Consider the following 24,599-nt stretch of genomic DNA (forward strand, 5'->3'; position numbering starts at 1 on the left):
CTGCTCTGTCCTTGCCCTAAGAGTGTGGTTCTGCCCACACCAGAGAGGCCCACCAATTCCATAAGACCATTTTCCAAATAAAAGCTTAGGACACATTGATAATGGGACAGAATATTTGAAATTTGGCCTGTCTCAGAAAATCAGAGATTGTGTGATTCTAAAGGAATATAACCTCGTCCAGAGGGCAATTGGCTTGTTCTTGGAGCTTCTTTAAACCCAGAAGGGGATGATCAGGGACTAGGCTGCACTCCCTATAGAGACCAGGTTAGTCCTCCAACTCTGGCTAGAGGGGTCCAGCGTGGCAGGCCATCTGTCCTCCAGATTCTTCTCCATGGTCCCTGTGTTGAATAAGTGATCCCTAGAGGTACCTCTAAATGTGTCCATCTTCTGCTCATTACTGTGCCCGCCTCCCCCCCCCCCCCCCCGAAAAGGCAGTGTAAATCCCTGGCTTTAAAAATATTCAACTCTAGAAGCTTGAACATTTTTTTGCTTCTATTTTAATCCCTATTTTTCACATTAGGGCATGTTGGTTTTTAGACATCAGAATAGTTCAAAACCATGGGGTAAAAACCCCCACAGTACTACCATTTGCTTGTAAAACAGTCGTCAAGGAAATGGATTTTGCGAAAAACACTTCCTCCCAGGAGAGCTCTCTTTCCATGTATCCCCACGTTGAACATTATTGGCCTGTGCGATATTGATAGGCAAAGGTACCGTTGGCAGGTAATTTGTCTAGCCAACATCTCATCATGAGCTGAAGCCCTTGCTGGCAGGTTCTCAGGTCAGCAGCTGATGGTGGACGAAGTTTAAGTTCAATTTATAGTGCATCTGAAATGTTCTTGGACTTACAGGAATGACGGAAATGTTCTTGGCCCTGGCTATAGACTGGGGAATAGGATTCTGCAAATTCTATTAGCAGACCATGGAGGTGCCTGATAAATGGAGCTGATATTCCAAAACTTTGGTCGATTAAAAGAAAAGGTGAAGGCTCCTGGGGTAGGGGCTGTGACTCAAGGTGCTCACATAAGGAGATACCTATCTCATGATGAGAGTGCTGGAGCCCAGGCACCAGCCAGTGGTACTTGGAGAATTCGTCACCTTTAGACATGCCAATGTATATATGTGCTGCTCAGTTGTGATCAGACCTTGCAAGTGAGGCTGGTGGGTTTAATTATCACTGGAAAGAACTTAGTCGAGGAAGTGCTGCCCCAATTAGAGTTATGGCCACCAATGCTGGCAGGTTAATACAGACCTCTCTAGTCCCATAGAAGTGCAAGGTCCATGTGTAGACAGAATAACGGAGACACAGCCATCTCTCTGCCTCTGAGTTGCTGACAAAGAGGCAGAGAGATGGCTGTGTCTCCGTTATTCCCATTTGTGTGGGGATCTATTGTATTTGCAGTAATCTTTAATTATAAAAGCTATTACCATGGGATGAATTATCAATGTTATTCGTTTTTGTCATGTTGCCTGGTAACATCCCTTTGTGCCCAAGACACACATTTCTGTAGTTACAGGCTGAAAAAGTGAAACCTTCTTTCTTAGCCATTTTACCATCACAATATTATAAAAAGCTATTTTGAGAGATAGTCGAGTCCTATCTGGGGGGTAAAAAATGGACCTGATGACAGCCTGTGTCTTTAAAATTCTTTAAAGACTTTTTTAAAACCGTTTTCTGGGGACTGAATAGGAGAACCCCACTGCACCATTGGAGCTCCCTAAGGGCAGGGACCAAGGCTCAGTCTATCTTTTTAAAAAATTTTTAGAGAGAGAGGGAAGGAGAGGGAGAGAGAAACATCTATGTGAGAACAAAACATCAATCCGCTGCCTCCTGCACACCCACAACTGGCGATTGAGCCCACAACCTGGGAATCGAATCAGCAATATTTCAGTGCACAGGACAATGCCCAACCAACTAAGCCACATTGGCCAGGACTTCTTTTGAACCAGAGTAGTTCTTTATGATGCAACATTCCCCAGTAGCAAGACAGAAAAACAAAACAAACAAACAAAAACCCCACTTCTAAACAATTGACTGCATTCTGCTCTCCTCTTTCGGATAACATTCTGCCCCATTACAGACCGATCTCTACTACGGGATCCATTCTGCACACCCTTACAGACTGCATGAGAAGGGAGAAGTTGTGAATCTTTAGATTTTTTATGATTTCCAACCTCAGAAATGATCACCAATGGAGAAAATAGGAGATCAGATAGTGCAAGTAGAGTCTATTTGCACTCCTGTGAAGTCAGGGTTATCTCCATCACCCTGCTGGTTCTGAAAATGCCCCATTAGTGGAAGAAATGGTGGCAGAGTTATCACCAGAAATACTCAAAATCATTCTCTTTAAAGGTCACACTGGTGGAATTTTCAGATAACACTTGGCATTGCTATTTTTCTTTTAAGTTGGAGGCAGCTGCTCTGGGCATGGGGAGAGGTCATCTATTGGGTTTCAGATCTCTAAGGCTTAGCCCCACAAAAGTGGTTATCGCTTAAAGATAATTACATTCTACATTTTCATGCTAAACTCTTGATATGGACTGATTGGCATATTTAAATCTCATCTCCTAGGCATTTTCTAATCATCATAGCCTCATTGGGGGGAAAAACACCTAATCAAATAGCTGTTTAGAGATGCTTTGCATTTAAAAATTTTGCTGGGTTTATCCCAGGAAAAGAGGAAATGTGCTTCTGATTTTCATCTGGTTCTTTCCCTGACCTCAAGAAAGTTTAAACTTCTAATGGTTAAATAGCCACAGTGAATCACTCAGGAAATGTTTTTGCATGTACATTCTCTGTCTCTTTTACATCATTTCCACCCCTGACCCCCTTTCATCACCCTGAATGAAGCTTTCTCACTTAGTGACTTCCCAGCCATGAGGGGGCCGTGGAATTCCAGCTAATGAGGCTCATCCTTTTTTTTTTTTTTTTCTTTCACTGTAAGTGGTACCCGCCAAGCCTGGAATCGGATCTGAGAGTGAACAGTGACTCACATCTTTCTCAGGTTCATAAATGGAACACCAAGTCCACAGTAAAAGTAAGAGGACTTTCTTCCTCTTGCCCAGAAAAAGACAGACACACAGAGCAGCTTCTCAGTGCTGCAGGGTGAGCAGAAGCTAACCTCCTTAGAAAAGGCATCCGAGACTTGATGTTACTTTATTTACAGTAGCTGGAGAAGACCCCATCCCACCAGCTGAACTGATACCATTTTATGCAAATTTTTTTTCAGGATTGTGCTCAGAATTGAGAAAACAGGATGGTTTTCTTCCTTATACAGAATATACTGCTGTCAGTGACAGAAATTTCACCAAGGCCTTTCTTTTGTCGGGAATGTTTGAAAGGGCCTGTCTTTGAGATTTATGAAAGAGCCCCAGTGAGCCACCACCACCCATAGTTGTACCTCAAAAGCAAGACAGGGAAGAGAAATTGTGTGAAAGCTCCATCACCTGTCACAGCCATCAGTCCGTCTGTCTGCCTTCTGTGAAAGGGTCTGTTTTGCTGGCTCTGCGGGAGCTGCCACCTTCCTGCCATAGGTTCACAGGCCCCAGCAGGAAGCTCAGATCTGGTGGCAGCTTAGTAAAGAGAAAATCCTGATTCCATTAGAAGCCACAGCAGCGGAGCTGGGGCTGGGAAATTCAGTTCTTTGGGAGTGGGATGTGTGCATTTGAGGGAGGTGGGAGGGGAAAGCAGAAAATCAAGCCAGGCCTGTCTGAGCTTTGATTCTGGTCATTCAAACAATTCAAAAATCTGTGACACTTGATCTGAGTTCTCTCTCTCTCTCTCTCTCTCTCTCTCTCTCTCTCTCTCTCTCTCTCTCTCTCTCTCTCTCTCTCTCCCTCTCTCCTTCCTTCCTAGTTTGTCCCATTCGTTCATCAAGATTAGAGCCTTTTGGTTTTCTTAGTTATTCTGTGGTATTCTATTTCAGGGTTTTGGAATCAAGTTACTTGATGTTTTACTCTCTCCCATGTGATTAGGTGATCTTTCACAATAGAGCTGTAGGAATCCTTTTAAGATCACAGGACTTCAGCTCAGCACCATCAAGGAACGTGCCCATGAAATTCAGTCTTATAGGAGTGAGAAATCTCCATCAGCCCCTGATTATGAATCCAGAATATCCCTGCACATCATCCATCTTCACAGACCTAGAAAAAATGAAAAGAAACCTATGCTGAGCTGTCTGATCAATGCAAAATTAAGGAGCTTACAGGATGGCAGCTACTTGGCTTCCTAGGACCAATGAGCTCCAAGACCTGAGTCACTTTAACAGTTTTTGTAGGGCTGAGGCGGGTCTGTTTACTGCTTTGAATTCTCTCTCCTGGTGTGAATGGGTAACCTTATCAGTGGATTTTGCAAGCCTTTCTAGCCAAAAACAAAACAAAAAACAAAATATGTACTTAGAAATCTCTGCTGATGGGCACCTAGGAGGAATGAAGAGAAAAGTCAAATGCATTTCTCAGTTACATGTGAGAAACAGAAGGAGCTTTTATTTCAGATACTAATTAAGATCTCAGTGCAGATGTTCTCTTGGAGGCCCTCCTTGGTCACCTCCACCCACTGTCATCCCTATCCCCTTCCCTTGCTTGATTTTTCTTCATAGTGCTTGTCACCACTCAGAGTTACCCTGCTAATTTGCTTCTTTCTTATTGTCTCTCCCACAGGAGGGAACACCAGCCATGAAGGCAGGAGCTTTGCCTGTCTTATTTACTGCTGTGGGTATCAGAACATGGGGTACATAAAGGATGCTCAATAGTGGATGCTCAATACATATTTTCTTTTTTTTTAAATATATTTTTTATTGATTTCAGAGAGGAAGGAAGAGGGAGAGAGAGATAGAAACATCAATGATGAGAGAGAATCACTGATCAGCTGCCTCCTGCACGCCCCACACTGGGGATCAAGCCCACAACCACGGCATATGGCCTGACCGGAAATCTAACCGTGACCTCCTGGTTCATAGGTCGACACTTAACCACTGAGCCACACCAGCTGGCCTTAATACATATTTTCTGAATGGATTTCAGATAGGGGGAGGTTGAGGAAAGAACAAAAAGAGGTAAAGGTTGGAACCAGACCTGGGTTGAATCTAAACCTTCCACTTACTGGCTGTACGCCCTTGGAATAGTTTCAGAACCTCTCTTAACCTCAGTATCCTTATCTATAAAATGGGCATAATACCTGCTTCCCAGAGGAGCGATGGAGGATCAAATGAGATGTATGTGATGAACTCTGACACAGGGGCTGCTACATGGAGATCCTCAGTGGCTCATTCTCCAAGCTTTGATTGACCAAGTTTACTGGACAGGAAACAGGGCCTTTTCCTGCCCATGAGTGTCCAGGAATTGGATCTCCAAGGATTCTGTACCCAGAGCTGGTTCCTCAGAGATAGCGATGTTGACTGGAAAACAAGGTTCCTGTCAACCTGAAGCCTTTGTTCTCATCCTCAGCCGAGGGCTTCCCTGTGAACCCCAAAGGCCCAAAACAGGACACCCAGGCCACTGACAGTCTAGAAAGTGATTATCAAGGCTGACCTTCCATATTTCAAATGGCTTTGCCTCCCTGGGAAAACTGGCAACAGAAATTACTCCTCTCCGTGGTCCAGTCAAGGTCTCTCTACCTCTTACTTTGGTATTTTCCTTGTTTTCACTTAAACCTGTGTTCGTTTGTGTTTCCTCTCTAATTCTTGATGTTTAGGCAAAAGAACGGATTCTGTCTCTTTCTCATTTCCAGAGGCTCCAGGCTCAGCTGGGGCAGCTTTAAAGCAGGTCATCCATTCCCTCTAGCTGTCTGAGCCTCTGGGAACAGGGAATTTGGACATTTCTTGTTTTCCAAGAGATGCAGAACCTCAGGATGGGCCAATTGGCCCAGGCACAAGGCAGCAGCCGGTTCTCGTTTTGAGTCTCGGAGTGCCATGTGCTGTCCATAGGTGGCGGGTCGATGTTTCGTTCATTCATTTGACAGCGAAGCAGCCTGGTGGGATGGAAAGGATACCACAGGCTTTTGAATCAGCCAGACCCCAGCTTCAAACACTGGCCCATCCACTTGCCAGCTGCATAGCCCCAAATGCTGGGGAAAGAGGCTTGTTGAGTGGGAGGCAGTGTGCTGCCACAGCGAGAGTGCAGGTTCCAGTCTTCCTCCTGCATCTGTTGCCTGGCTCTGCCACTAATTTGTTCTGTGTCCTTTGCAAGTTATTTAATCCTTCAGGACTTGATTGCTTCATCCAGTAAAATAGGGATGATAATAATGGTAACCTGCCATGAAAAGGTTGGTGCAGGGCTTGGCCCAGTGCTCGGCGCACAGTAAGTGCTCAACAGATGTCCACTACTGGAAAACAGAGGTAACACATGTAGCCATTATTATTACTATTTGACTTCCTCTGTTTGGCCAGGCTGTGTGCTAGGGGTTGGTTTGCAGAGATGAATAGGTCACAGAGCTCAAGGACAGGGGAGGCAGACATGAAAGGAATTACCCTGCAGAAGGGTTAAGTGTTATTGATGGAATCTTCGAGTAGAACGGTACCATCTTCTCTGGGCTCCAAGGAGAACCACCAGGGAATGTAGACGATGCTGATTCCCATGCTCCAGAATATCAGAATTTCTTGTGCACTAAAAGGGCTATGGTGGAATGGAAAGTGCTGGATGTAGCTTATTCATTCAGTTTTTCGTTGGCAAGTGCAAGGGCCTCAGGATGATAGTCAGTTTCCTATTGCTACAGTAACAAATCACACAGACTCTGGCCTTAAAACAACATAAATTGATTCTCTTATAGTTTTGAAGGTCAGAAGTCCAAAATGGGTCTCACTGGTTTAAAATCAAGGAGGACCTTTCACTTTGCAGTCAGGGAACCGATCTCAGTGCAGTGACAGAGCTCGAATTTGCTTGTGATCTTCTTCTTCAGCTTCTTTTGTCCGTTTGCGAACTCCATACCTAGATCCTAAAGGTTCTCAGTAGGAAAGTGTCTCATCCATTCTTGATCCCCACTGTGGCCTCACAGTTGGAGCTGTTCCTTTGTTGGGCCTTTGGTAAATCCCTGTTGAGGCAAAGCCACTGGGCAGTGTGTGTCTGTCCCAGGCATCGCCATTTTCTCATGGTCCTCACAGCAGAAGGGGGTGGCGGAGGGGGCAGGGAGATTCCCCCTGTGTTGTCACCACTCTTAGGCATTTACTCAGCATATTTTCATGGAGGGCCTCTAAATGCTAGGCACTCTGCTAAGTGCTGGGGAACAATAGTGAGCAATGTAGTCTACATTCTGGTGGGGGAAATGGGTACTAATTGTGTGAATCAACCACACAATTAATATAAAATTCTGATTTTAATATTCCTCCTTATAGGGGCATTCAAATGATCTAGGAGTCTAGGCTTCACTAGGACATGGCAGCTACGCCGAGATCTGAAAGATTAAGTGCTATTTGCCGGGCCAAAAGAAGAGTGACGGATGGTTCAGGGAGTGGGGCTATGGTGTTAAGAGGCCCTGTAGCAGCAGGAGGAGTGGATTTTTGAGGAACTGAGAATGGAAGCTAGTGGGTTGGGACAGAGATGGGGAGGACAAGCTGAGGCTGGAGGCTTGAGTGGTGGGGCTCTGCAGCTCTTGATGGGCTTTAATGAGTTTGATCTTTATAACTGACGGAAGTGTGTGAGTGTGTGCTGGAGGGGGGCAGGTGGAGATATGAATAAATTTGCATTTCAAATAACAGTGTGGAGGAATGTGTAGGAGGCGAGAAAGGACTCCTCCAAACCAGTTACAGGCTGCTGCAGGAGTCCCATGGAGAAATGCCAGGGGCTTGGGTTAGAGTGCAGTGGGTGGAAAGATACTTAGTAAGTAAATTATCTAGCAACCGTCTTATGGCTGCTTTTTATTAAACACTTATTATGTACCAGCTGCTGTGCTAAACATTTCACATATGTTATCTTATTTACTCTCAGGGCTATTGTAAGGATTAAATATTCCTATCCTCCTTTTACAGATAAGGAAACTGAGTCTCAGAGAGGTTAGGTCACTCATTCAAGGCCACACAGTCAATATGTGGCAGAGCCCTACAGCAGTGTCTAACTTTATTTTTTTATTAATCCTTACCAGAAGATATTTTTTCCATTGATTTTTTTTTTTTTTTTTTAGTGAGAGTGGAGGGAGAGACAGAGAGAGAAACATTGATGTGAGAGAGGCAACAATTGGTTGCCTCCTGCAAGTGCCCTGACGGGGCTGAGGATGGAGCCTGCAACTGAGGTACATGTCCTGGACCAGAATTGAACCTTGGATCCTTCAGTCCAACGGCCGATGCTCTAACCACTGAGAAAACTGGCTAGGGCAGCAGTGTCTAACTTTAATGTGCATTTGGATCACCTGAGGATCTTGTTAAAATGCTGGCTGTGATTCAGCAGGTCTCGGGTGAGGCCCAGGATGCTGCATTTCTAACATACTCCCTGGGTGTGCCCATCTGCTGGCCCCGAGACCACACTTCGAGCAGCAAAGGTCTGTCTGCCTCCAGGGCCCACACTTGCAACCATGGTGCCTCAGAACAGCGAGAGATGGGGTAAGATTTCCGAGACCGATCAAATCTGAATCCCCATAGGCAGGATGTGGGAGACCTGTGTGGACCTCAGGTAGGTAGGGAGTCATATCACAGTTTCATTTCCTACATGTGCCTTTTTTTTCTTTCTTTTTAATATACTTTTATTGATTTCAGAGAGGAAGGGAGAGGGAGAGAGATAGAAACATCAATAATGAGAGAGAATCATCCATCGGTTGCCCCCTGCATGTTCCCCACTGGGGATCGAGCCCACAACTTGAGCATGTGCCCTGACTGGGAATTGAACCTGGGACTCGTCAGTCCACAGGCCGATGCTCTGTCCACTGAGCCAAACCCTGCATGTGCCTTTCAATAACTCACTGAAACCGAAAGTGAGAGGGTTCTACTCCTTCCCCCACTCCCAGCATATAATCAAATCCCATCTGCATCCAGCTTCTGAACTATAGATTGGGGGTTATGTCTCATCAGCAGCCACCAATAAGATCATTTTGTGGGGTACCCATAGATGGGGGTGAATTGAGAAATCTGACAGATGATGTTCAGGTACCAAGCTGTCTGCTGTTTCCCTGGACCTTGCTAAAAGTGAAGGAAAAATATCAACTCGACATTCTGATCTCTCTCTGTGTGGTCATTAGATCCCAGGTTATTAGAGACCAAATCCTTTCCCATTCTGCCCCTGCTCACAGGGCAGGTGTCTCTGCTGGGAGATGCAAATAAGGTGTGAGCACATCTTTAATGACTGGGAAAATCCATTTCCCTTCTTGGCAGCCTTGAGTTGTTGCAGCTATGGTTCTGGGCCAGACTTGATCCTGTCTGTGTGTGTGTGTTGTTTTAAAAAGAGGAGCATAGCCCTAGCTGGTTTGGCTTAGTGGATAGAGCATCGGCCCACACACTGAAGGATCCCGGGTTCAATTCCGGTCAAGGGCATATACGTTGGTTGTCAGAAGGCAACCAATCGATGTGAAACTCTCTCATCGATGTTTCTCTCTCTGTCTCTCCCCCTCCCTTCCACTCTCTCTAAAAATCAATGGAAAAATATCCTCAGATGAGGATTAACAACAACAACAAAAAAGAGCGGGCAATAAAGGGAGAATATCTCACTGTTTCCATGCTTACTCCTTCCTCCCCAGGTGCCCTTAGAGAACTTTCCAATGCAAACTTTCTATTAGTTTTCCCCTCTGGAGGTGGTCTGTCAGTATTCCCATTCCCTCCCTCCTCAAATGCAACCTTTCTCTCTTTGTTCCATTGTTCTGAGGCTCCCTGGCTGGGGTGGGCTTCTGTGCCTGGGCGAATCACTGAATTCTAGTCACTTTTCTGCAGGAGAGAATCCTAGAGTTCCAAGACAGGTAGAAAGAGAATCTTAAATAAAATAATAATATCTTCCTCACACTAGTAAACTGTTTTTCACTTTAAGATTTCATGTCATTGTAATTTGTTCCGGTGGACAAGAAGAGCTTTCGTCTGAGAAAGAACTGACAAGATGTCTTGGGACTCAGCACCAATTGCTCTGCCTGTCTCCCTATCATTGGAGCTTTGTTTGCTGCCTTCACAGGGCTCGGTGAAGGGAAGGCTTTGCAGGCTATTGTTAGGTGTTCTGTGAATCCATAAATCACAGACTGATGGAAGGGAGGGGCTTCCAGAGACCATCTAGAGCTGCCTTCTGTCTCTAGCACAGGCATGTGCACACGCAAATGATAACTGCCTGCTGTATAGTTCTAGAACCCAGTGGGAGCAGAGGTATAATTTCTCTTGGTATTTACTTCTCATGTCTCTTGACTCTTACAGTCATATTCTTGAGTCTGTCCCAAATTTCGTGCCACAGCTCAGGCCGCCCCAGGCCCAGTCAGTTGCTTCACTCTCCTGGCCCATGGTTTGGAGACACAACTACCCCTGTGCTAATGACGTCTGTGTCCTGGCCATGACCAGTCACTTCCCCTGTCTGGGTCTCACATGTACAATGTGGCTTTGGGACTAGATGATGTCTCTGGCACTTAGATTCTGTTTGACTCTGAGATTCTGGTTCTTGATTCTACTTATGTTGTTTCTCTTGCTGATTGGCCTTCTCTCTCATCAAAACCCAGCTCCATCCCATCCACCCCATGGCCAACCACCAGGCACTTCCTTTTGATTTACGAGTAGCACCTTATCATTTATTCCTATGTTTTTCATTTTAACAACCTTTAATTTTCACATTACAAACGTTTCTAGATATTAACCATAAAAAATCCAGAAAATCTAGGTCAGTAAGAAGAAGAAAAATAACTTCTGACAAACATAAACACTGTCGGCATTTTTTGTATATTTTCTTCCAGTCTTTTTTTAAAAAAAATTTAATAAACTTATACATAGGCCAGTGAGTTTCATACTATATAGTTTGGTATCCTGCTTTTCCACTTAATATATAGTGAGCATTTTTTTTAACATCCCTAATATTTGGAAACATCGTTTTTTTTAATTGATCTTAGAGAGAGAGGGAGAGAGAAACATCAATTGGTTGCCTCCCGTATGCACCTCAACCAAGGATCGAACCCACAACCTGGGAATGTGCCCTGACTGGAAATCGAACCCACTACCTTTTGGTGCATGGAATGACACTCCAACCAACTGAGCCACACCAGCCAGGACTGGAAACATAATTTTTAATATCTGTTTAATTCTTCACATCTCATGCTTTATTTAGCCCTTGCATGGTTATTTCTGAATGAGCAATACCTATCCTGTCAAGCCCACTGGACTATCCAGATCAAAAAGATAAGCCTTTCTATGTGTCGTCCTCTTCTTGTGCCCCTCACAGTCCTACTTGGCCATTGGGACACTTGGATACCCACAAAGCTCCCTTGAGACACAGGCTTACTCTTTTCTGAGCACCTCTGTTGCTCATAGACCCTTCCCTCTGACCTGTTACGTATCCTGTGCCATGTATGGTCCACATTGAGTCTCCCAGCCATATATTAAGCTCCAGAGACAATTTTCTTGTGTGATATTCATTCAGCAAGTATTGAATGAACACCAGTCATATGCCTGTGATATCCCTGAGTGAGTTGCTGGGCTTGTGGCAATGAATAAGGGTAAGGGGACTGACCAAATAGTTGCAAGCATAAAAGCTTGGCTGCAGGCTGCTAAGGGACTGGGTATCAGGAATGTGGGGTAGAAGTAGGTTCCTGACTTGGGCTTGGCTGGGGAGGAGGTCTTTCTGCAAAAGTGCCCTTTCAGCTGGGATCTGAAGGAAGACGAGCAGTTGGCAGGGAAGTAGAGGGTGGGAGTCGGAAGACACTCCCCCATAGCAGCAGTCCAAACTGCGGCCAGGCACAGACAGGACATCTGGTGTGTGCTGCTTTGGGTGCGTGAGGAAGAGAAATGAGGACTTCTTGGCTGGGGGTCTTTCCTGTTCACTGCTCATCCAGTGCCTGGGCTGAGCCACTCATGACTCAAGGTAGGAGACCCACGGTTTGCGAGTCTATGTGTACTGTGTGTGTGTGTGTGTGTGTGTGTGTGTGTGTGTGTGTGTACGCGCATGCGATTGAGAGAAACTCTGATGGCCTTCTGAATCCAGTCCCCAGTGACACGGGATCGCTGGTCCATCGTTCCCCTTCATTGACGTGGATGGCTATGAGAACGTCCCATGTTCCAAACATCTCAGCATCCCTGTAGTGACAGCTTCTTTGAGACTATGTAGATACCTGTGATTTTCTTAATTACTCCTGTACACCCACATCTCTCTCTCCCTCCCTTAAGCAGGAGGGCATATTGAGGATAGGGTACTGTCTTTCCCCCTCCAGACCTCTGCTCCTCCTTTCCTGCTGTCATTTATGTTTCACAGCCTCCTGCTGCTCTTCCACCCACCACCGCCTTTCCCTCCCCTCACACTGACTTACTCAAGGGGCTCCGCATAAGAGAGACTGAAGGAGGAGACCAGACTCCCTCAAGTGCTCATACCCAGCAATTAGTTTCTGTTATTGGCAATTCAAGATAAATAGAAAATGACAGAGGAATGGAACCAGGACCAAAGCCCGTGCAAAGTGCTTGGCATGCATTATCATGACATTTACATGTGTGTCACGTGGGCTAGGCACGCGGGGTGGGGGGGGGGGGGGGGGGGTCAGGTCCGCTGGCCTGGGAGTTGAAAGAGCTGGATTCCAGCCCTGCTGGCTGTGCCGCCCTGAGCATTTTCCATTTGTGGGCCTCAGCTTCATCAACAGTGAAATGGAGAGGTTCTAGGTTATTCTGCCATTTGATAGAGAGCACAGGCCGATTAAAGATGGCGACCGGCAGGAAGGTAGGGAGAGAGAGAGTGTGAGTGAGGAACCCATAGAGAAGAGTGTAGACGTGTGTGGTGTGTGTGTGTGAGCTAGGGTCAGTTAGATTCTGCAGGTCTTCCAAGGGGCTGCCTAACCGGGCAGTCCTAGACGGCGGAGCCCCGCGCACAAAGCGGACACATCTCCGCGGCTGGAGCACACAGAAGAAAATCAGCTCCCTGTTGGGGAAATCTGTCAGTGCGCACAGAGGGCACCCCTTCGGAGAATTTGGGGGAATTTGGCTTGCGGGTCACAGCTCTCCCTTCAGGGAATCTTAGTGCTTGCACAGAGGGGCTTTCCCTTTGGGGAATTTGGCGCGCAGGACAGACTCCGCCCCCCTTCCGGGACTCCGGTAGAGTGCACAGAGCCAGCTCACCTTCAGGAAATCAAGAGTGTGCGCCCTAGCCGGTTTGGCTCAGTAGAGAGAGCACACACAGGTCGCAGCTCCACTTCAGGGAATTTGGCACGCCGGACACAGCTGCCTGGGATCCCTGACTCACAGCGCATTCACACTAAGAGCCAGCGACCCCAATTGTTGGTGCATGCACACATAGGGACCCTGAGTCTCAACGAGAAACCGCACAAGGCAACAGAGACTCTGACACTCTAGTCTTGGTGCAGACACAGGGAAACTCTGACTCCTGGCACATGCTAAGGATCTCATTTTCGGCACATACCAACAGTGTGGTGCAGACAGGGCCCCTGAATCTAAGTGTGCACACGAGACCACACAGAACACTGGGGACACTGACCCTGGGCAAGTCTGGTTCCCACCAACCAAAGGCAGCCACACGTCCTAGTGTCAGAGCACTTCAGTGAAACTCGGGTGGAGTGAAGTCCCCACAGCACACGGCCCAGGTCCACGCAAACGGAAGCTTGAGCTTTCTGGTGATAGCCAGAATGGGGAAACGAAATAACTCACAGAGGAAAGAAAATGTGGAGTCGCCAAGAAAGGAAATCAGTGAAACTGAAGCTTGCAACATGACCGAAAAGGAGTTTAGAGTAATGGTCGTGGAATTTATACATCGGATGGATGAGAAAATAAACAACTTATGCAAGAATCAGGAAGAAATGAAAAGTGATATAGCTACAATCAAAAACACCATGGAAAGTTTCAACAGTAGACTACAAGAAGCAGAGGACCGAATTAGTGAGTTAGAAGATCAGGTACAGAAACAAGCTCAATCTCAACAGCAATTGGAGAAAAAAATTAAAAAGCAGGAGGAAAGCCTAAGGGAGCTTCGGGACAACATGAAACGAAGTAACATGCGTATAATAGGGCTGCCAGAAGGACAAGAAGAGCAGCAGGGATTAGAAAATCTATTTGAAGAAATAATGACAGAAAACTTCCCGGATATGGGAAAGATAAAAGTTACACAAGTACAGAGAGTCCCAAGCAGGATCAACCCCAAAAGACCCACACCAAGACATGTCATAATTTCAATGGCAAATATAAATGATAAAGAGAGAATCTTAAAGGCGGCAAGAGAGAGACAGAGAGTTACCTACAAAGGAACACCCATCAGATTGTCAAATGATTACTCAACAGAAACACAACAAGCTAGAAGTGAATGGACAGAGGTATACAAAGTGTTGCAAAGCAAAGGACTGAATCCAAGAATACTATATCCAGCAAGACTATCAATCAAAATTGAAGGGGAAATCAGGAGCTTTGCAGATAAAAAAAGGCTTAAGGAGTTTATCACCACCAAACCAGCAATGCAAGAATTGCTAAAGGGAATACTGTAAAAAGAAGAAATAAACAGGTAAGAAGGAATATAGACACAAAAATAGATATGACCACAAACAAATACCTTTCAGTAATATCTTTAAATGTAAATGGACTAAATGCTCCAATCAAAAGATATCGAGTAGCTGAATGGATAAAAAAACACGACCCATATATATGCTGTCTACAAGAGACCCACCTCAGAACAAGAGACTCACACAGATTGAAAGTGAAGGGATGGAAAAATATCTTTCAGGCAAATGGAAATGAAAAAAAAGCTGGGGTAGCAATACTTATATCTGACAAAATAGACCTCAAAGTAAATGCCATAACAAGAGATAAAGAAGGCCACTTCATAATACTAAAGGGAGAAATCCAACAAGAAGAAATAATTCTGGTAAACATATACGCTCCCAATATAGGAGCACCCAAATACATAAAAAAACTCCTGGAAGATTTCAAGGGAGAGATTAATAGCAATACAATCATAGTAGGAGACTTTAATACCCCACTATCACCACTGGACAAATCCTCTAAACAAAAAATCAGCAAAGAAACAGCAATCCTAAATGAATCACTAGACCAGATGGAATTAATTGACATCTTTAGAACATTTCACCCCAAAGCCACAGAATATACATTCTTCTCAAGTGCACATGGGTCATTTTCAAAGATAGACCATATGCTGGGTCACAGGCAAAGTCTCTTCAAATTCAAGAAGATAGAAATTATATCAAGCGTCTTCTCAGATCACAGTGGCATAAAACTGGAAATCAACTACAATAAATACAATCCAAAGAAATCAAACACTTGGAGACTAAACAGCATGCTATTAAACCATGACTGGGTTACCAGAGAGATCAAGGAAGAAATAAAAAACATCATGGCAACAAATGACAATGAAAACACAACAATCCAAAATCTATGGGACACAGTGAAAGCAGTCTTGAGAGGGAAGTTCATAGCTCTACAAGCCTATTGCAAAAAACAAGAATCAATGGTAATAAATTACTTAACCCTACAACTCAAAGAGCTAGAAAAAGAGCAGCAAGAAAAGCCCAGTGTAACCAGAAGGAAGGAAATAACAAAGATCAGAGCGGAGATAAATGACATAGAGACCAAAGAAACAATACAAAAGATCAACAAAACCAAGAGCTGGTTCTTTGAAAGGATAAACAAGATTGATGGACCTCTAGCCAGGCTCACCAAGAAGCAAAGAGAGAGGACCCAAATAAACAAAATCAGAAATGAAAGAGGTGAAATAACAACAGACCCCGCTGAGATACAAAGGATTGTTACAAAATACCACGAACAACTCTATTCCAACAAACTGGACAACCTGGAGGAAATGGACATATTCCTAGAAAAATATAACCTTCCAAAAATCAATCAAGAAGAATCGAAAGAGCTCAATAGGCCAATAACTATGGACGAAATTGAAGCAGTCATCAAGAAGCTTCCGGCAAACAAAAGCCCGGGGCCTGATGGCTTCACAGGAGAGTTTTACCAAACATTCAAGGAAGAACTAAAACCTATCCTCCTCAGACTATTCCAAAAAATTCAAGAGGAAGGAACACTTCCAAGCTCCTTCTATGAAGCCAGCATCACCCTAATACCAAAACCAGATAAAGACAACACAATGAAAGAGAATTACAGACCAATATCCCTCATGAACATAGATGCCAAAATCCTCAACAAAATTCTAGCAAATCGCCTCCAGCAGTACATCAGAAAGATCATACACCATGACCAAGTAGGATTTATCCCAGGAATGCAAGGATGGTATAATATCCGCAAATCAATAAACGTGATACATCACATAAACAAATTGAGAGATAAAAATCACATAGTCATATCAATTGATGCAGAAAAAGCATTTGACAAAATCCAACACCCTTTCTTGATAAAAACTCTCAACAAGGTGGGAATAGAAGGCTCATACCTCAACATAATAAAAGCTATATATGATAAACCCACAGCAAACATCATACTCAATGGACAAAAACTAAAAACAGTTCACCTAAGAATAGGAACAAGACAGGGATGCCCACTCTCACCACTCCTGTTTGACATAGTACTGGAAGTATTAGCCATTGCAATTAGACAAGAAGAAGAAATAAAAGGCATCCAAATTGGAAAAGAACAAGTAAAGCTGTCTTTATTTGCAGACGACATGATATTGTACATAAAAAATCCGAAAGACTCCGTCAAAAAACTAATAGACTTAATAAATGAATTTGGCAATGTAGCAGGATACAAAATTAACGCCAAGAAATCTATGGCCTTTCTATACACCAATAGTGAACTTACAGACAGAGAGACTAAAAAGGCAATCCCATTTACCATCGCACCAAAAAAATTAAGATACCTAGGAATAAACTTAACTAAGGAGGTAAAAGACCTATATGAGGAAAACTACAGGACACTGAAAAAAGAGATAGAGGAAGACGTAAACAGATGGAAGAACATACCATGTTCATGGATTGGTAGAATCAACATCATTAAAATGTCCATACTACCCAAAGCAATCTATAGATTCAATGCACTCCCCATTAAAATACCAATGGCATATTTCACAGACCTTGAAAGAACTCTCCAAAAATTCATCTGGAATAAAAAAAGACCCCGAATAGCCACAGCAATCCTGCGAAAGAAGAATAAAGTAGGAGGGATCTCAATACCAGATTTCAAGCTGTATTACAAAGCCACTGTTCTCAAAACAGCCTGGTACTGGCACAAGAACAGACATATAGATCAGTGGAACAGAATAGAGAATCCAGATATCGACCCAAACCACTATGCTCAATTAATATTTGACAAAGGAGGCATGAACATACAATGGAGTCAAGACAGTCTCTTCAATAAATGGTGTTGGGAAAATTGGACAGATACATGCAAAAAAATGAAGCTTGATCACCAACTTACGCCATACACAAAAATAAACTCAAAATGGATACAGGACTTAAACATAAGATGGGAAACCATAAAAATACTAGAGCAATCCACAGGTAGCAAAATCTCAGACATATGCCAAAAGAAATTCTTCACTGACACTGCACCTAGGGCAATGGAAGCTAAAGAGAAAATTAACAAATGGGACTACATCAAAATAAAAAGCTTTTTCACAGCAAAAGAAACCATTAACAAAACAACAAGAAGGCCTACTGCATGGGAGAACATATTTGCAAATGGCATCACTGATAAAGGTTTGATCTCCAACATCTACATGCAGCTTATACAACTTCATAAAAGGAAGATAAATGATCCAATAAAGAAATGGGCAACAGACCTAAATAGAAGCTTTTCAAAAGAAGACAGAAGGAAGGCCAAGAGACACATGAAAACATGCTCAACGTCACTAATTATCCGAGAGATGCAAATCAAAACAACAATGCGGTACCATCTCACACCTGTCAGAATGGCTATCATCAACAAATCAACAAACGACAAGTGTTGGCGAGGATGTGGAGAAAAAGGAACCCTCGTGCACTGCTGGTGGGAATGCAGACTGGTGCAGCCACTGTGGAGAACAGTATGGAGCTTCCTCAAAAAACTGAAAATGGAACTCCCATTTGACCCAGTAATCCCACTCCTGGGAATATATCCGAAGAAACTAGAAACACCAATCAGAAAGGATATATGCACCCCTATGTTCATAGCAGCACAATTCACCATAGCTAAGATTTGGAAACAGCCTAGGTGCCCGTCAGCAGATGACTGGATCAGAAAACTGTGGTACATCTACACAATGGAATACTATGCTGCCATAAAAAAGAAGGAATTCTCATCATTTGCAGCAACCTGGATGGAATTGGAGAACATTATGTTAAGTGAAATAAGTCAGTCAATGAAAGAAAAATATCACATGATCTCACTCATTTATGGGTAATAAAGAACATTATAAACTTGAACAAAAAGATAGATACAGAGACAGTAAAGCATCAAACAGACTGTCAAATTACAGGGGGAAAGTTAGGGAGAGGTGGGGGAGATAAGAGATCAATCAAAGGACTTGTATGCATGCATATAAGCATAACCAATGGATGCAAAACTCTGGGGGGTGAGGGCATACATGGGAGTGGGGTGGGGGGTGGCAATGGTAAAATATGTACACATATAATACCTTAATAAAAAAAATTGGGAAAAAAAAAAAAAAAAAGAGAGAGCACAGGCCATAGATGTGTCACGTCTGCCCTCCTGGTCTGTGCAGCAAGCACAGCAGAAGTTACTATCCTGATGTGCCTAGAAGTGATGGAGCCGCAGAACACAGAGGATGCGGGTAGAAATGTCCAGAAGGAGGGGGCTGAGGCAGGAAGGGAGGCCAGAGATAGAAGAAAAACAAAAGAAAGCCTGGAAGTGAGGTGACAAAAAATAAACACATCTGATAGATCAGTGTTCTCACATGTGGCCCGTGGACCAGCAGTGTCACATGGGAACTTGTCAGAAAAACAAACTCTTGGGCCCACCCCAGGCCTGCTGAATCAAAAACTCAGGAATGGGGCCCTTTTTACAAGCCCTCCAGCTGAAATTTGAGGACCTATAGGATGGATGGAAGGAGGGGTGAACAGAAGAGGCTAGGCCAGTGGTCGGCAAACTCATTAGTCAACAGAGCCAAATATCAACACTACAACGATTGAAATTTCTTTTGAGAGCCAAATTTTTTAAACTTAAACTTCTTCTAGTGCCACTTCTTCAAAATAGACTCGCCCAGGCCGTGGTATTTTGTGGAAGAGCCACACTCAAGCGGCCAAAGAGCCGCATGTGGCACGCAAGCCGCAGTGCCGACTACTGGGCTAGGAGAACCAGATGGGTATGTTAAAAGCTGACCAACCAGTGTTTGTTGATCACTTGCTGTGTCAGGTCAGAAACCGGGCATTTCATTTAAACCTTTCAGGATGTGGTAAAGCAGGCCTGTTATTCCCAATTCAAAGATGAAGCAACTGAGGCTCAGAGATGTTTAGTCACTGGCCAAAGTCAAAGAGATAGTGACAGAGATAGAGTTCTTTCCACTGTACCAAGCTGCTCCCCACCCATCTGTCCCTTAGCTGCCTGCCCTGGTTCCCTCCTCGGCCTCACAGTCACCCCAGAGCTCTGCTCTGCTCTCCTGCTCTGCAGCCTGCTGCAAAGGCAAAAAGGCGGCACCATAGGAGCAAATAAAGGAGACCCTAGGGAAGTGGGCTAGGGCCACTGTCACCTTGCATTCCTCCAGCTCAGTGCCAAGTGCAGCCAGGGGACCAAGTTCCAGTGTAATGCTCCCAAGGAGCGGACATAGTTGCCTTAATGTAGTAACAACTCACATGCTCGGTGACAAAGTTGACAGATACTCATCGCTGCCTACCTGTGCCAAGCCCTGTGCTGGGTGCTGTGGGAGAAACTGAGGCAAGATCCAGGTAGTTTCTGACTTCAAGGGGTTTATAGTTCAGAGCCAGGAAAACAAAAAATAACAGTGACCAGCTGGGGTGCCAGGGAGCCTGGGACCGCCAGGGTAGGTCCAGCCAAATGTTGGAGGGTTCGAAGAGACTCATGTGGGGACAGCACCAAGGCTTTGGGGACAGTCTTAACGCTTCGGAGCCAGAGGCACGAGTTCAATTCCCAGCACTGATTCACTGTGTAACCTTGGGCAAGTCGCCTCCTGTATGACCTGTCTCCTTTTCTACAAAATGGATTTCGCTATCCTGCGCTCGGGGATTGTTCCATCTGATTGTAACGGGCATCATTCAGTGAGTTGTTCCTTCCTTCAGAGGATCACTTGAGGCCAGAGCAAAACAGAGGAGCCTTCCCGGACGAGGTGGGCCTTTGCTTTGGCTCCGACCGTCTTCTCTAGGAAATCTATGCCTCGGTTCTGGACACGTGGGGTTGTCCAAGGACAATGGCCTTCCGGGCAGCTGTAACTAAGAATAAAATTATAGCAAGAGGAAGTCATTTTCCTCAATTTGGAAGATTATTTTTTGAATGTGATTTCAAACCCTGTTGCAAAGGGCAAAGCTGGGTGGCCAGTCCGCACTCTGGGGAGTCGCCATGCTCACGTTGCCCACCTTTTCTTACAGATGATGCAGTTCGCCTGGCAGAGCTACAAGCGTTACGCGATGGGGAAAAACGAGCTCCAGCCCCTCACAAAGGACGGCTACCAGGGCAACATGTTTGGTGAGTGGCCGTCGGGGAGGCCCACTGCCCCCCCCTCCCCCCCCGGTGGCTGAGCTGAACTTATTGTTGTTGCTGTTTTTACCTCCTGAGCTGTGTGCCTATTTCTCCAAGTCTGGGTTCCTTCTGGACTGTTTAGGTTTCTGAGCTTTCTAGATCTGGGGCAACCATTACTCTCCTCACACACTTCTTTGTGTGCCCCGATCACTTATTTCTTAGCTCAAACAAACTGGAAATGTAAGTGGGGACCGTGAGTGGTGCAGACTTGTTTAACCCACCCTTCCAAGGACAGCTGTAAAACGACATTGGGTGTTTTCACAGAGAAACTGACACATTTCCAATGAGACGGCCGCATACGCTGCCTTTAGGGTCCAGGGGGGTGTCGCGCTCTCTGACTCGGTGAACGTGTGAGGGAGCAGCACAGATTCTGCTGTGTGTCGGTGGCTTGTCTTTGGCCTGCGATTCCCCTAACCCAGCACCTTAAAAGCCTCTCTCAGCCGAAGAGACTGCAGGGTGCCTTATTGTGGGCAGAGCCTTGGGTTTCAAATTTAACATTCATCCAAGTTGCCAGCTCCCCTCTGTGCAGGTCTCTTATGTGAAAAGATGCTGGAGGCAGCCTGACTCCCTTCTTCCCTGAGAGGCAGGAGCTAGCTGGGGCTGGAGACGGAAAAATTCAGTACCTGTATTCCTCATCCCCTAGAGACATAGGCTCCTGAAATCGAGACCCAAAGAACCAAGTCAGATCACAAGTCCCAGGAAAATCTCAAAAGCAGGTTTATAAGGGGCAGCCCCCCAATGTATGGCCCTGGCAGGAGGACTTGTGTTGTGGGAAAAGGGACCTCCCTTCCTTCCTCTAACCGTCCAGCTTCACAACCGTTCTGGCTGTTCAGACAATTCACTCCCCTTGTGAGGAGGTGGGTGTGTATTTGGGTAGCTCCCCTGCCCCCCCAATTATCATAGGATTGTAGGGAATTGAGAATGTATAAAAAAAAATGTAAAGCAGGCCAAAAAAATCTCTTTCTACCAATAGATGCAGCCTCTGCTGACATCTTGGCTCATATCCATCCAATCTTTTCTTCTGTGTGCTTTTCTCCCCTTCTATATACTATTTTATGTCCTTTCTTTTTGTTTTCTTGACTTAATGTTATATCATAAGTGTTTCTCTAACTCATTTAAATTTTTTCATAAAGAATGCTGTTAGTGGTTGCAGTTATTGCCGGGATGTGCCATAATTCATTTAACTATCCACTAATGTTGGACAAAGGTTGTTTCCAATTTTTCGCTCTTAAAAATAATGTAGCAATTATCATCTTTGTGCATAAAATGTTGTCTTAGGATAAATGCCTAGAGAGGACTCCTGAGTGAGAGGGGAGGATGACAGATGTTTCTTTACCCTCAAATAGGCAATGTGTGGATTCCAGGTTAGGTGCGCAGCGGCCTTGCCTGCCTAGAACACAGACCTTCCCCACAGCCCACATCCACACTGGGAAAGATGGCTGGTGTGGATCTCGGCTGTTGGAGCTTTGGCTTCTAGTGTAAGTCAGGGATGTGATCCAGGAGGCTTCTTCTCTCTTTCTTCCTAACTATCTGCAGATAGTCAGGGGATTGGTGGAGGTTGGGGCAAGGCTGTTGATTTCTGACCCTGCACAGCATGGGCGTAGCTATTAATCAAACTGTCAACCGGGAGAGAGGGAGCGCCATGGGGAGCACTCTGGGAGGAATTAGGCTAAACCAAGTCCCATTTTGCAAAATCCCTCAAGGCCCCAGATGTAAATCTCAACCCTCCTGCCCCTTTCCAATCTGTGAGCCTGGTGGAGAGTGGGAGCCTGGAATAGTGGAAAGACACTGGACCTTGAGTCAGAAGACCTAAGTACAAGTTCTCATTCTGCCTTGAACTATCTGTGTGACTAAATTCAGGTCACTTAACCTCTCTGGGCCCCTGTTCGTTCATCCTTCACACTGGGCTGCTATGAAAGTGTGCCTGAACCTGCAAGTATATAGGAGTGATTTACAATTTCCATTGCAAGAAATGTGTTTGGCAGTTGCCCATGTGAGCCCATAGAGTGTTCTGAGGTCCCATGGGTTATCTGTCTCCCAAGTATGGCTTTGGCAGAGCCCTGGGTGCCCCAATACCCAGTGCCTACAGCCATCCTGGCAGCGAGCAGAGCCTTCCTTCTGCAGTCAGAAAATGAGCCACAGTGGGTCCGGCTCCTGGGAAAGGAGGATGTGTAAGGACCCAGGCACCAGCAGGGAGAACTGGTCTTGATTTACTCACTTTTTCACTCAACAGATGCTTGTTGGGTGCCTTGCCCGATGCTGATTACTAGGGATATGGGGTAAATGGCACAGCAGAAACTCCACCAGATCTGCCAAGACATACACTGGCAGCCCTCCCCGGGTCCCTGAGGTCTGTCCAGGTGCTCTCAGAGAGAGGGACCAGTAGAAGGTGACCACAGGTGAGCACGTGAGCAGTCCTTCACTGGCTTTACTAGAAGATTCTGTGCCTCAAACCCAACACACCAGGGTTCAAATTCAGACTTCACAACTTCCTGGTGTGTGACCTTGGGCAAGTCATTTCTGTCTGGGCCTGATTTTTTTCTGTAAAGTAGAGCTAATAAAGACATCAACCCCCAGCGCAGGCCTGCCTGACACACAGGACCTGCTTAACCGGTAGGGCTATGATTACTGTTACCACAAATGGGTCTTGTGATGCGGAGAAGAGGGCTTAGGGCAATCTAGGAGCCTGGGGCAGGCAAGTTTGGGGTAGACCCATGTGGGGCTTTGAAGCCAGGCAATTTCCAAAGATAAAAGGAGATGAACTGGCCTGAATTACACTGCTTGTCTTATCCCACTTCTTTTTCTGGACTCATGTGGGTGGCTGGGCAACATCATTCCTGGACCCTGGCTGCTGCCGTCATCAGTGACCTCCCAATAAACTGGGACGTCTGGGGAACGATCAGGTGGCAGCAGTGCCCACCCTGCCCCACCTGGCTGAGTGGATGTGCAGGGGACCCTGGGCTGCCCCTGGTGCTGTTTGGACACGGGCTCTTGCAGCCTCCTCTCCAGGCCTGTGGGGCCAGGAGGGCTGGATATGGGGAAAGGTAATGAGTTCACACCAGTGCCTGGCTTTGCAGGATTTACAGGAGCTGCAGTGAGGACATCAGATGGTAGCCTGGTCTTCCTGTGTGGCATTGCACCAAATTGAATCCCCCTCCCAACCGATCATGTGCCCCTCCCTGAATATGTTCTTACTTTGTGACAAGACCGCTAAGTGAGGTGTCTCTCAAGCCAGTTCTTGTGTCCTAAGCAATTCATTGTCAAAATGGCTTCCTTTTTACCAGCCTCCTGCTGAGCAGGCCCCATCAGGAAATGTTCCCAAGACTCCAGAGACTGTGAGCAAAGAGGACATGGCATGCTCCTCACCTGGGCTCCGGCCCCTTTCCCTTTCCTCTGAGAGGTGGCCAGATGGGACAGTAAGTGTCCAGTGGGGTGGTGGAAATAGCATGGACTTAGGACCCAGTGGGCCTGAGTGGAAGCTCTGAGTTGCCATTTAGCAGCTGTGTGGACTCTGACTGCAGAGTGGGACAGAGGCCACTGCCTCCTGGGCTTGTGGTGACAGTTAGAGAGAAGACGTGTGCAGGGCCTACTCCCATGCCAGGCACAGAGCTGGCACTTGATGGCAGTGCTCTTATCACCATTAAGTCACAGACGAGAGCCTGCCACTTGCAGAATGGAATCCAGGAGTGGAGAGTAGAGGCACCATCTATAAGCAGCAGAGGCCCAGCTTCCTCACCTATAAGAAGGGGCTGCTGCTAGAATGTGGGGGGATTTCAAATAAGCTAAGTGAGGAGCATGGACTCTTGGGGCCAGGTAGCTTGGATTTGCACGCTGTTGTGCCACTTACTAGAT

General features: G+C 45.6%; 1 protein-coding gene across 1 annotated transcript in view; it reads left to right on the top strand.

Moving 5' to 3' along the window:
- MAN1C1 (mannosidase alpha class 1C member 1) overlaps positions 1 to 24,599 on the top strand; it is a 133,330-nt gene that overhangs the window by 31,566 nt on the left and 77,165 nt on the right. The window contains exon 2 of the mRNA XM_008148063.3: positions 20,597 to 20,693. Within this exon, the coding sequence (XP_008146285.2) occupies positions 20,597 to 20,693 (97 nt within the window). The remainder of the gene's footprint in view (positions 1 to 20,596; positions 20,694 to 24,599) is intronic.

Source organism: Eptesicus fuscus, chromosome 9 (genome assembly GCF_027574615.1).
Source record: "Eptesicus fuscus isolate TK198812 chromosome 9, DD_ASM_mEF_20220401, whole genome shotgun sequence".
In the NCBI taxonomy this organism is placed as follows: Eukaryota; Metazoa; Chordata; class Mammalia; order Chiroptera; family Vespertilionidae; genus Eptesicus; species Eptesicus fuscus.